The following is a 14459-nucleotide window of genomic DNA, read 5'->3' on the forward strand; positions in this document are numbered from 1 at the left end:
ACTTGTGGACCAACTCATTCAAACCTCTTCAGTAATCCCCATTATTTGATGGAACTAGTAGCACTGCTCCTGCTCTTATTCCCCTCCAGCAAAGGAAAGGGAATAATCTTCCCTTATCCCACACCCTTCTGTTTATGATTTGGAGGGCAAACATTGAACTCAGCTTCAGTTCTGCTACTTCAGTTCTCCTTTCCTAGATAAAACATATGTGGGCCTTGTGTTAGGAAGCATGAAGGGGAAGCATTGAAAGGGTGAAGCAGTATTGACAAGAAAGTGAAGCAAGTTACAAATTGATTAAAGACATATATATCTTATGCATCTGTGACTAACATGCAAAGAGGTCCTGACAGACACTGTGTAGAATAATTAGCATTTTATAGTTTGAATCACATGATAGTGATAGTTTGAGTCAGTGATAAACACTGAACAAGGGAGATCAGAATTTTAATACCAATGCTTATGATATGCAAGATGATACACTACAAGCAAGAAAGTAACTAAAACAAGAGTTGATTTGTTCTTCCTCCCAAATAATTCAAAGTAAAATGTTTGTGTCCAAATAAGACCTCTTGATACATGAAAGTGGGGGCGGGGAAGAAGAAAGAAGATTTGGGAAATTGTAGAAGTGTGTAATTTGGACCCAATAATTATTAAATAAGGAAGACAAAAGCATATTACATCTGATTGTATAATGAAGTTTACAAACTGCCAAGCAGTAATGTTTCTGAGTCTAGCATACCTGGATGAGAGAGACTCTCCAATAAACACTTCATTTAATGATCTCACTGGCAAGAGGTGTGGTCCAGATATTTGAGCTCCTGCAAACATTGGCAAATACAAGCTAAGAGGATAAACATCTCCAGAAACAGATATGGTGAGATTATTACAGAGATGCACATGAGAGAGGAAGTGTGAGAGCAAGTGCACACAGATACGAAAGTCTACCAGGACCAAAATAGAGATTCTTGATTTACAGATCTGATGTGAAGTCATTCATTGTACAAAAGCATAGCTGTCCATTTATTGAAGAGAGCCTAGCACCTAATGGATGCCTTTTACTTCTATTCTTTTCTCCTACTCATTTGAGATGTACATTAAGAACACATCTCAAGATTGAATAAGAGACTATTACACATCATACAGCCGGCGGCACTGTATCAACTCCATCTGATACGGAGGCTGCGCCCCTACCTTTTCAACCATCTGCTTCCATCTGTGGTACATGCCCTGGTCTCCTCTCGCCTAGACTACTGTAATGTACTCTACGTGGGGTTACCCTTGAAAACGGTCTGGAAGCTGCAACTGGTACAGAATGTGGCGGCTCGCCTGATTAAAGGCAGCTGCCAGCAAGATCACATCACTCCAGTGCTGAAGGAGTTGCACTGGTTACTGTTTGTTTTCCGGACCCAAGGTGTTGGTTCTGACCTTTAAAACCCTATACGGTTTCGGCCCAGTCTATCTGAAGGAGCGCCTCCAACATCATCAGGGATGCCGTTCAACAAGGTCAGCCTCAAAAGGCCTTCTCTCTATCCCACCAGTTAAAACAGCTAGACTGGTGAGAACTAGGGAGAGGGCTTTTTCAATTGTGGCCCTCACTTTGTGGAATTCCCTCTCAATGATCTCCGCCATGCCCCCTCTATAATGAGCTTCCGCTGGGCCTTGAAGACCTGGCTCTTCAGGCAGGCTTTTGGGGTGGGTTAGGTTTTATTATTATCGTTGAGATTTTTAATGTTTTAATGTATTTGTATGTTTTTATTTTGTATGTCGCCCAGAGTGGCTGGACAGCCAGCCAGATGGGCGACTAATAAATTTAATAAATAAATAAATTTTAGGATAGAAATTGTACTTACTTTGATCCTCAAATCTTCCATTAACATGGGCCCTGCTATGCTGTTCTTGACTCAACTGCTGTTCATGCAAGTCAACAGGAACAGGGTTAATGCCAGTCCCTTCAAGATATAACCGGATTCGTTGCCGCCACTGCCATCTTAAAAAAGATGAAAAGAATAGTGAAGGCCCCCAAAAATTTAAAAGTATGACAATTTTTTCCATGAATCAGTGGTACAAGAATATTAAATCCGTATTAGGGCAATACTTTTATTGTGCCAACCAGAATGTTACAAAACACTGTAAGCTTTTATTTCCCAAGAACTCTTCATCAGGCTGGATGTTATGATTGCAAGGGGAGAGGGAAGGCTGCTAGTGTTATTGAAGCCATTCCTGCCAGCTTGTAGAACTTGTAATGTGGTGTGTGGAAAGTTGGCATTCAGATGAGGCCATTTCAGGGGCTAATGTTCTAGTGCAGCTGATCCCAGTGGGGCTAGCTGTCAGCAAACCCTGCTTCAATAGAACAAATCTGGAGCTCATATGATGTCACGTATGGGCATGGTTTGAGGGAAAAGGCCTCACAGGCCAAATTAAGACTTGTGTCCAGCCTAATAGGACCCATGGGTCAGAAGTTCCCCAACCCTGAAATGGAGGGTTTCCCATCTCTCAAATTAACAGCTGTAACTCAATTCTGTCTCCATGCCTAGGTGAAATATACAGGTTCCTTTGGTGGGTAGATAACAGGAATAAAGAGAAACTAGATAGTCCTTACATAAACAGAAGAAGAAAATGTTTAGGTGGTATACTGTTCAAACCCAAAAAAGCCAAATTGGGTAGCTTTATCTAGCAGTTGGAAGAAATGTTCTCTCATAGAGCCCTTACTAAGGAATATGAAGTATGGCAAAGCTAAAGAAAATTAAGTTTTCTCTTACAGGAACTAATCAGTATGTGACTTGGATTATAGCCTCTTTTGCAGGAAAGGCTTCCAGCCTCAGGGAAAAGATATTTGGAATCCATTATCAGTCAACTGTGGTGGAGATTCTGAGTTATGGGACTATAAATTCATTTTACCATGTAATGCCCCTATTTTTTTAATTTTCAGTTTTGTTTTAGTAATAGAAAATTCTGTTGTAAGTATACTTTTTATGTAGAGTTTTAAATGCATATTTTATTCTCTTCTGATATTATCTGTGAACTCAACAAATTCTAGGGACATGCACTGGCCCCAAGATTCAATTTGTTTATGTACAGTTTTTAAAATTCCGCATCTATTTCTGAGTCACTCTGTGCTCTTTCCACTTCGATCTGTGTTCCAAGCCACTCTGTATAAAATGAAGCTCTGCGTTCATAATAGGGAATCTAAAATCAGCTATAACTATTCCTCCTTTTGGACAAAGTGGATGAAATTTACAAGAATAAAAACCCTTCTAGAGTAAATTAAGCCTGCCAAATTGTAAGTAGATACATCTTGGGGGGGTGCCATACAGGGTACCTTTAAAGTTTGATTTTTTAAACAAAGGATGTCTATAACTTTTATTTTCTGCTAGAACTTAACACAATTTGCAGCCATGGACACCACTCCTGAGGGGATGAAGTCTGCCAAGTTTCAGAATGACAGCTATAGTGGTTCTTCCAAAAGGGCAGACTTTACCATTTTGGGGTAGGTACAACAGGAATCATAGGGGGCACAGGGTGGTGGTAAGTGTCACCCCAAGGAAGGACCCTAATACCTCAAGGGTCATTGGTAGGGGCACGGGTTTCTGAAATCTTTGGATTTTGGGGATGCAATGGAGAGCACTCCATTGACTTGCATAAGGAAAGGCATAGATCCACATGAAAAGTGAACCATTTTTAATCCTTCCCTCAAATCACTGCAGTTAGAATGCTCTGAGAAAATAATTAACTGTGATTTAAAACTACAACTGTTGTCAAAATTATTATTATTATTATTATTATTAACTTTATTTATACCCTGCTGTTTTTCCAAATTGGAACTCACGGCGGCTTCCAGATAAAAAACAGATACAATTAAAACCTACCAAAGTTAAAAACATATAATACATAAATAAATAAATATAGACAGATATAATTAAAAAATGAACTCTAATTTAAAATAGCATTAAACTGTTTCTGATAATTAAAAACTATACTCATAAAATCAGAATAATTAAAAAATAAACAAGCAAGAACGATATAACCTCCTTTTGAGCCTATCCTTAGCCGCCTTCGGAATCAAAGGCTTGCTGCAATAAGAAAGTTTTTACCTGTCAACGAAAGGACTGCAGGGAAGAGGCCATTCATATCTCCTTAGGGAGGGAATTCCAAAGCCTAGGGGCAGCCACCGAGAAGGCCCTATCTCGTATCCTCACTAGTTGTACTTGTGCGGATGAAGGTAATGAAAGAAGGGCCTCTCCTGAGGATCTCAGGGCCCAGGCAGGCACATAGAGGGTGATGCGGTCTGAGAAAGATCTGAGCACCCCTCCACCATCTCCCCTCTTGAGCCCTGGGGGGAACTTGAAATTAAATATCTTTAAAACAATTGTCTAGAGATATGTAAGCTCTTACCTACCTGAACTCACCACGATAGAGTTTCTGTAGAGCATCTGGGAATGAGTGTGTATATCGTACAGGTAAACACAAGTGGCCTTCAGATCTGGATATAACATAACAATGCGAGAATAAGGCATGACATCAGAGTACTCTGCTACCTCCTTCAGGCAAAGATCTGTTCCCTCTCACCCATTCTAAAAAGAGGAATAAGCAATATGATACTGGATTACATTTTTGTAACTAGCTGGGTAATGTTCACTTTTAGACAGCACTCTGTGGGAGATTTAGCAATCTGCCAGCTATTTCACAGATGCTGCCAGGTATATTGAGGCATGCTATTTTGTACCAGTTTTCGTTCATATGTTGATGTGGCTAAATATAAGATTTAAATTTAACAAAAGGACAGAAGCAATAACTTACAAACTACAGATATGATTGTTCTTAAACTAGATTAATACCACTGTTTTCAATTAAGTCCAAAATTTCAGTTGTTGTTAGGTAATGTTTTATAGCCACAGCAATCAAAGGAAAACAGGAAGATTTGGTAAACAGCTATAGGCAAATGTACTTGATACTTCTATTTGAAAAGTGAGGCTATTTTACAATGTAATCAAATTAATTGTGCCACACTAAATGGAATCAGATATAACAGGAACATTTCTCTGTTTGAAAGGACTCTGTGTTTTGCTACTTCTTGATCAATTTGTCTTCAATCTAACATCCAAGAAACAGTTGATAATCCAAATGCTAGGATTCTTATTCCTCATTCACTGTCAGAACAACCTGAACTGGAGAAGCAAACACTTCAAGGGTAGTCTTTATCCCCCATCCTTTTTAAAATCTGCAGTAATATTTCAGTTGAGAAAATTATAAAATTATAGTATTAGAAGGAGATGAAGACGTATGCGCAATAGGCAGACATACTGATTTTAAGGAAACTATATCTCAAAAGTTAAAAAAATCAAATTTAGGATAAAATTAATGAGCCAAGGACATATCTCAAGGATTAACAATATATCATGTAACTAGAAAATGGAAATAGCAAGTAATTTTAAAATCAATTGCAAGGCACCTCTGAAAATCTGGGCATATATTTTAAATCTATTTTTATGATGTTTTAAAGTGTTTTTAGTATTTTTGTTTGCTGCCCTGGGCTCCTACTGGAAGGAAGGGCAGGATATAAATTTAATAAATAAATAAATATTTATCTGAGATTTTAAAATGGGTAAATTTCTGAATCTATATTAATTGTCAGCATATTCTACAACAGAACAATTAAAATGTTCCTTTTGGGAGGAAGGGCGAGATATAAATTTAATATATAAATAAAATCTAAATTAACAAGACAGCACTAGTTAAAATTCATCTTCCATCCATATTACTCTTATTTAATCAATCTTTGGTCATTTATATCCCTACAGAAGTCACAAAAAGCAATCCATTTACTAGAAGGAAAATGTTGTATGTGATACATATGAAAATGTCATAATAAATTGACAAACAAAGCCAAGTCATGCAGATTAACAATAGAAAATGCACTGTATGTGTTTATGGTACTCAAACCAACACTAGAGTTGTAATGCTGTGGCTTACAACATCACAAGATATCCTTAAGTCTTAGGCTCACCTATCTGGGTCTGTGTTTATTCCAATAACTGGTTTTAATAGGTCCAACACCTTACTGGCTGCCAAAAGCATTGTGCCATCACCTAGATAGAATATATAGTTTGAAGTTAGATTGATTTTACATAAGAACATTTAAATATTCCAGTTGACGTATCGGCTACAGACAGGTTTATGCTCATAAACTTTAAGCAATTTTTGTATAAATTATAGCAAAAATAGGTTTGCATGCAGAATCCAATTCGCCATCAAGATATTATACATATAAGAGAAAAATGGGTGTACAGAGCCTAGGTAACAACCTCTATGGCATGCGTCTTAATTTGTATATGCAGCATTTTGGAACTGACCTTAAAAAGTAAACTTTTAACCAATGATGAAGTTGTAATTAGCAAAACACTTTGATCTGTATGTAAGAACTATAATCACTTTTAATCTCCTACAATCAATGCAGAAAATCTAGAGCTAGAGCACCCCCAACAGATGACTGCCCACTCTCTGCTTCAAGACCACCAGTGAGGAAGAGCCCACTGATGACCTGCTCTTAATGTTCCTCTAACAAACCCATAAGATCTAGTCCCCTCTGGGGCTGTAAGGAACAAGTTTTTGTTCTCTTCTATGTGACAGTCTTTAAGTATTTGAATAGTGCTGTCATGTCCCCCTTCAGTCTTCTCCTCTCCACACTACACAAACCTAGTTCCTTCATCCTTTCCTCATACCAATTTGTCTGCACTCTTCATAAAGTGGGGTACCCAGAACTGACTAGCATGGAATATATGTAATGCTAGAGCTGGCAGATAATTGGTGACTGCATCCAGATCTAATGAATCGATCAGAGTAATTCTGATCTGTTAATAGAAACATTTTAGTTCTGGTAAACAGCAGCACAAATAAGCCCTTTTTATGTACTCAATGAATTAGTATTTTCACATCTGTTTCCAAAGATATAGAAATTAATACTGCAGTTTTTTAATTACATGAACTTTGGAAAAATATAACACATGCTTTTCAGCAGAAAAGGCCAGGTTTTCACCTCTGGTAAAAATTATGCCAACTGAGTCATAGGAACAGTGTGTGTGTGTGTGTTTGTTTGTTTATTTATTTATTAAATTTGTTAGTCGCCCATCTGGTAGGGATTATCCTGCCACTCTAGGCGACGTACAATAAAATACAAATACAATCCATAAAAACATAAGCAAAAGATTAAAACTACCCCTAGAACTGCAGACTAATGACCTAAGTCCCCTCCCCAGCCTGGATAAAGAGCCAAGTCTTCAAGGCCCGTTGAAAGCACAGCAAGGAGGGTGCCTGGCGGAGGTCAGTTGGCAAGGCATTCCATAGCGAAGGAGCCACTACAGAAAAGGCTCTTGACCTAGTCCTCTCCAGTCTAGCTGCTTTTGTTGGTGGAACAAGGAGTGAACCATTCATAGACGATCTTGTTCGACAGCGTCCCTGGTGAGAGTGGAGGCGTTCCTTTAACTAACTAAGTTTATAACTAAGTCATTAAGGGGAGGATGTCACTCCATTGTCATGGTCAGATCACTTCCTAGTAAAGTTTAGCCTTATGGCTCCAAACCTCCCCTGCAGGGGTGGTAGACAGATTAAGATGCTCTGTCCCCAGAGACTAATGGAATCCACTGGATTCCTAAATGCTCCGGGGGAGTTTCCAGTAGATAGAGCAGGTGACCTTGCTGAAGCCATTGTCACACTGTGGAATGAGACACGTTGGGCTTTTAACATGGTTGCCCCTGAGCGCCCTCTCCAGCATTGTGAAGCCCAACTTGAACCTTGATATACCAGTGAACTAAGGGCAATAAAACAGGCTGGATGACAGCTAGAGCACAGGTGACAAAAGACACGCTGTGAGTCTGATTGGGCACAAGTAAAACATCATAACCATGCCTATTGTGTGGCAAGTGAAGCAGCAAGCAAGGTTGCCCAGTGGAGCTTTTTGGTATTGTCAGGGGCCTGATGACATCAACTCCAGGAAATTGAGTTTTAGACCCTTCGGAAGCCCACTGTGAATTGTTTGCAAGGCACTTCGAGGAGTAAGTTGATCGCCTCCAGAGCAATCTTGATGCCCCATCTACATCTACTGCAGTCCCCAGTGAGGTGTCCAATGGAACATCTGCTGCAACTTCTTGAGATCAGTTTCAGTTGATGCAGCCTGATGTGGACAATGTGCTTGTGACAATGCGGCCAGCAATATGTCCTCTCATATCGCCCTTGCCCTTCTTGACTTATGAAAGCTTGCCAAGAAGGTATGTCTCAGTGGATCCAGGGTGTGGTCAAAGCACCTTGTCCCAGCCACCCTGAAAGAGGTTGTGATCCGATCATTCCTGAAAAACCCTACCCTGGACCCACTGATTTGTGACATCTAGTGCCCGGTCACAAATACCCCCTTTTTAGGGAAGGTGAATAAGAAGGTTGTGGTGCAGCAATTGCAAGTCCTCTTGGATGAAACAGATTACCTTGACCCATCGCAATCTCAGTTCAGACCTGGTTATGGGACTGAATCGGCCTTGGTCGCCCTGATGGATGACCAGGGGTGTATTGACGAGGGGGAAATGAGGGCATTGCTCCTCAAAAAGATAATGCTGCCCCCCAATGAAATTTTCCTTCAGTCCCCAAATTTCTAGCATTGCAGTAACTTAAAACTTCAGTTGGGCTTTTAGAAATATTCAAAGAGAGGGGCAGAGCAAGAATGCAAACACAGCAAATAGAAGTGTTAAAGGTGTGAATGAAGTAAACACAAATCCTGATAGATGGGGGAGGGAGTTGGCAAGCCGAAGGCTTTGCAATTAGAAGAAAGAAGGTAGGAAGGACAGTATTGTTATGCACTGAAGAGCATCTCCCCCTTCCCCTGTAGTGCTCACCCAGCCTCTGTAGGTTGTGGGTGTGCCTAGGCTTTTGGATCTAGATCAGTGGTTCTCAAACTTTTTTGGTTCGCAGCGCACTGTAAAACATAAAGATTTTCTGGCGCACTTCATGTACAAAATTAAAAATATATTAATATATTTTAAACTATGAATAAAAATAACTTAAACTATAGAAAACTATTACTTACCCTATACAAATGGGTTTCTTCTCATTTTTAAAATATACTTTCATAATATTTGAGGCACACCTAGTCACCTCTTCGGGCGCACCAGTGTGCCTGGGCACACCGTTTGAGAATCACTGATCTAGATTGTGCAGCTGTCTATCCTAGTGCAGGGTAGGACCCGAGAAAAAGCAGAGAGGAAGCCTAATGAAACCTTACTAACTTAGCCCAGGCAATGGGGAGCTGAAATATTGTGTGTGCATGTGCACTGGGAGCATTTCTTCCCTAGTTTGTTTAAAAAGTTGAAAAATATATCCTTTCAAGCTGGTTCCATTTCAAAATAGTTTTGAAGAGTATAATGTGGCTAGAGTCTTAGTTGCAACAGTTTTAAACCTCTTTACAAAGAACTGGACTGGCTGCCCATTAGCTAATGGGTCAAGTTCAAGGTTCTGGAGTTGATATACAAAGCCCTGTGCAGCTTGGGACCAGAATACCTGAAAGATCATCTTAGCCCTTATATACCCAGTCAATCACTGCACTCTGCAGGTAAGGGCCTCCTGCAGATACCATCTTATCAGGAGGTCTGTTCCACACAACATAGGAAGTGGACCTTTTGTGTAGCAGCACCTACGCTTTGGAATTCCCTCATCTTAAATATTAGACAGGCGCCATCTCTGTTATCTTTTCAGTGTCTGCTGAAGACCTTCCTCTTTCAACAAGGCTTCTATCCCAATCTGTGTCTGTGCTGGAATTGCTTTTTAATATGTTTTTAAAGCTGTTTTTTTTAAAGGTTTCTAAGATGTTTTGTTATAATATGTCTTTAAAAAAATTTGTTTTAATATGTTTTAAAGTATTTTGTTTTTAAGATGTTTTTGAGTGCTTTTAGTGTTTTTGTCTGCCATCCTGGGCTCCTTCTGGGAGGAAGGGCAGGACATAAATGTAATAATGTATATATATAAAAAATAAGCACTAAATCAACTTTATCCTGCTATTTCAGTTTAAGACTTCTTTGTAGACCCACCAAACAGTGAAGTCTCCATACTGATACACAAGCATTCACTCAAGTTTACTGTAATTCAAAATACCCTTCCCCACTCACAAGTTAATACCTCCTGCAGCTACAACAGCATCTGCCCACCGAACTGTCTCTTCATCATATTCTCTGCGTTTCACAAGTCGGACTTCAATGTTCTCCTTCCTGAAGATTTATGGAAATACAAGTGCTTATTATTCAGGTTTTCAGGGCTTAAAAAGCAATGAAAACATTCTCATTTTCAAAGTCAGACACTGCCTCCAGGAAAGCGAAGCAAAAAAATAAGTTAAATATGAATATTTGATATAATATTATTCTCATAAAATTATTCTCATAAAAGAGGTGCCCGATTACGTGGACAAGGCAACTCTCTTGTTCATTACCCTGATTCTTCTAGAGTTTGTTAAGTGGGCTCAGAAAGAATCATCGGCTCAGAAAGGATCATCAGCTCAGTTCAATGATAGCATAGTATGTATCTCTGCAGGTGTCCTGTCTTGACTTCCAGATGCTTTGTCGAGAACTGTTGAGTTGACAACATATATCTACGTGTGGGAAAACGATAGACTTTGTGAACTACCATGGGACTTGCCATGGATGTGGTAAATGACATTCCTTGGAGTAGAGTTTGGTTACTACCGGTTCCACTACATGGCCCGTGGTTACTACTGGTTCCACCACATGGCCCATGGTTCTCAACTGAGAAAAACAACTTCAGGAAACACACCACACTGAAGTCAGTATAATGTTTTAGGAAATGTTCTGTAATCCATTTGCTTTTACTTTGATCTGTGTGTCTTCACTCATTTTGCAAATGTATAAATGTGAACAAAATTTGTATTTTAGGTATGTAAATATAGCAACAGTTTAATTTATTTAGCTTTATTTTATCTCAGAAGAGCTAAGCATGTACTTATTCACTTTGTATTTAATGTATTTCAATCTAGATTATTTCTTTTGTAATATTGAATTTATTTCATGTTTTTACTTTGTTGGTTTTTGTCCTGCTTGAATTTATTATGTTTTGTAAACTGACTTCTCTTTGTTGTAACCCCCTTGGGCACAGCTTGCTGTGGAAAGGTGGCATATAAATAAACCCAGTCAATCAAAGGTTATCTATAATTTACATCCAGCTGGACCTACCAGTTCCCTGAAAGAGTTCCATTTATTTACACCAGGGATGGTTAGCCTGTGGCCCTCTAGATGTTACTACATCCCATCATCCCTGATTATTGGCCATGCTGGCAGGGGCTGATGCGAGTTGGAGATCAACAACTTCAAGGGTCACAGGTTAGCTACTTCTGATTTACACAGAAAGGGATTTGGTACAATCCTTTCCTTTCACTAAAATCTGAAGTAGAATAATAGAATCGTAGAGTTGGAAGGGGCCTATAAGGCCACTGAGTCCCACCCCCTGCTCAATGCAGCAATCCAAATTAAAGTATACTCGACAAGTGGCTGTCCACCTGCCTCTTGAATGCCTCCAGTGTTGGACAGCTCACTATCTCCCTAGGTCACTGGTTCCATTGTCATACCACTCTAACAGTCAGGAAGTTTTTCCTGATGTTTAGTCAAAATCTGGCTTCCTGCAACTTTAGCCCATTATTCCATGTCCTGCACTCAGGGACCATCCAGAAGAGATCCTGGCTCTCCTCTGTGTGGCAACCTTCACATACTTGAAGAGTGCTATTGTATCACCCCTCAGTCTTCAGTTTCGTTCAGTCTCTCCTCATAGGGCTTTGTTTCTAGTCACCTGATCATCCTTGTTGCTCTCCTTGGAACCTGTTCTAGTTTGTCTGCATCCTTAAGTGCGGTGTCCAGAACTGGACACAGTATTCAAACATGAGGCCTAACCAGTGCCGAATAGAAAGGAAGCAATACATTATGCAATTTGGAAGCTATACTTCTGTATAATCCTGTACTTGCACAGGATTATATATCAAATGTCTTTGGGTTGTTACACAGGAAGAGTACCCAACCTAGTGTCAGTAAACTTTACTCAGATATGCATCAAAATTTGCAGCATAAACTACAGTTCATGGTTACTGCTATGTTATTCAGATGAAAACTAACTCAAGAGTGAAACTGCAGTTTAAGTTCTACTTGATATAAGTTCAGACACCCAGCAATATTCTTCTGTTCTATACTTGACTAACCAGTGCAATGGTTTTGAGTGCACATTGACCACTACTGCATACAAACAGCATTTCTGCATCTTTTTCAACAGAGCACGTAACAAGAACCCTGTGGGATCAGTCCATAGGCCTATCTAGTTCATCATCCTGTTCTCACAGTGGCCAATTAGTAGCCTATGGGAAGCCTGCAAGCAGAACCCAAGCACAACAGCACTCTCTCCACATGCAATTATCAGCAACTAACATGCAAATGTGCACTGCCTCTGACCATTATGACTAGTAGCCATTGACAGCTTTATATTCCATGAATTTGTCTAACCTTCTTTTATAGTCATCCAAGTTGGTGGCCATCACTACCTCCTCTGGGAGCGAATTTAACTACACGATGTGTAAAGAAGTACTTTATTCTGTCTGTCCTGACTCTTCTAGATTCAGCTTCATTGGATGTCCTTGAGTTTTAGTATTATGAAAGTGGAGAAAACTTCTCTATCCACTTTCTCCACACCATGCATAATTTTATACACTACTATCATATATCCCCTCTTACTTGCCTTTTCTCTAAACTAAAAAGCCCCAGCTGTTCTGCTTGAACTACAAGACACTTCTGAAACAGCATGCAGAGGTCTGCTTAACAGAAAAGGAAGCAAAGAATCATGCAGCATACATATGTATTAACTGGGTTTGCTGGATCAGAGTAATGATGTTTTCAGACAGTAGACAGAATAGGATGCCAAATTTCTAGAACCTCTGAAATTATTTCCAACAGATTATAATCAAAATTCTTGATACATACCCTTACCTTAAACTATCAACAACATGCTCCACATTTTTTGTATGAATCCGATGTCGCTCTAGTAGACCACTGTAATTAGAGCCTTTTAATGCAAGCTATGAAAGACAAAATCAAGATTTAACAAAGTTGGCAGTTATTACCTAAGCATGTGGAAACAGTATATAAACTAGCAATCAAGCCACTAAACAATTAAGAAATGTGTAGAAAGCTGGGAGTTTAGCATGCACTAGCAAATAAAAAAGGACGACACAGTGATATCTGCTCAATTGTGCGAAGGAATTTCATTTGCACAACAGGACACACTTTAGATGTTAAGAAAACCAAAATTAAATGATGGAAAATTCAAAGTGTCAGAAACATGTAAATATTTTTTCACTAAAAACCAAGCAAATATGAAAAATGTTTAATGTTGCTCAAAATTAAGAATCTGCATATGAGAACTACCTTTTAATGAAAAATTCCAGTTTACAATTCTGTTCTACTAGCCACATTTCTGACATACTAATCAACTATCATAGGATATAACCTAACACATGATTTACATAGAGTAAATCCTCTTCAGTTTATATTTGACAAACTGGTAAGGCAGAAAATAATTTATAAGCAATGTCTTCTACATCACACATACACATAAAATAACTTTTTAAAATATGGTATATTTATAAAAAAAAACTTGCTATGCCTGTAAATAGTCAAATAAAAGAAGGCATATTATATTATAATAGATTATATTATAATTTGATGACCAAGGCTGCATTCATTGTCATACAAAGCTGATTCAAGTACACAGAACCTCAAAAATGATCAACTTCATACATGACTGGAAGCTATTTCAATTTCATTTTATTTATTTCAGAAATATGGAAATACCAGTTTGCAAGCTCAAATGCAAATGACAGATTTATGAATCCCAAACCCAATTTATACAATTAATATACTGGGTGGTGTTAGCATTAGTGCAAGCGAAGTTTCCCCCTCTCATCCCCCTCATCCCCAAATCTGCTCCAGAGAGTTAGGAGAAAACCCAGAACAGATTTAGGGGGTGTATTGGGGGAGAAGGAGAAATTCTGATGAAAAATTAACCTCAGTGTACATTGACTACAACCCACTGTCTTTAATAAAATCTAGAAACTCGTGCAGAATTTTAAAAATCTTAGTTTCAATGGCTGAGGGAAAAAAAGAGATACCAGATGACCTCTGCCAAATAATTATGACGTTTAAATGGTTAATCAAAAAGCTGTCCTTAACATAGCTCCCGGTAATTGTCTCATACATCTCACTTTCCTGCTTCTTTTCATGGTCCCATTTTTTAACTGGATAAGAAGCTTAAGCATAGCATCTAACTGGGTCACTGCTTCTAGTTACTAAAGAACATTGTTTTCCTTGCTTCTTGCTCCACAGAGGCAAAATGAGGATCCTCTGTATCCACTACCTGGCAAGAGAATATCACAGGAAAGG

General features: G+C 38.9%; 1 protein-coding gene across 5 annotated transcripts in view; it reads right to left on the reverse strand.

The window, feature by feature from the left end:
• NADK2 (NAD kinase 2, mitochondrial) overlaps positions 1–14459 on the reverse strand; it is a 40042-nt gene that overhangs the window by 15396 nt on the left and 10187 nt on the right. For 3 of the 5 annotated variants that reach the window (XM_061616388.1, XM_061616395.1, XM_061616405.1), the window contains exons 2-7: positions 13008–13096; positions 10153–10241; positions 6005–6086; positions 4397–4480; positions 1851–1987; positions 740–818 (exon numbers count right to left, since the gene is read on the reverse strand). In XM_061616388.1, coding sequence (XP_061472372.1) covers positions 740–818; positions 1851–1987; positions 4397–4480; positions 6005–6086; positions 10153–10241; positions 13008–13096 — 560 coding nt within the window. Of the gene's footprint in view, positions 1–739; positions 819–1850; positions 1988–4396; positions 4481–6004; positions 6087–10142; positions 10242–13001; positions 13097–14459 lie in introns of those variants that run through there. The other 2 variants (XM_061616414.1, XM_061616425.1) reach the window with 2 other exon arrangements.

The sequence above is a fragment of the Rhineura floridana genome, chromosome 1 (genome assembly GCF_030035675.1).
Source record: "Rhineura floridana isolate rRhiFlo1 chromosome 1, rRhiFlo1.hap2, whole genome shotgun sequence".
In the NCBI taxonomy this organism is placed as follows: domain Eukaryota; kingdom Metazoa; phylum Chordata; class Lepidosauria; order Squamata; family Rhineuridae; genus Rhineura; species Rhineura floridana.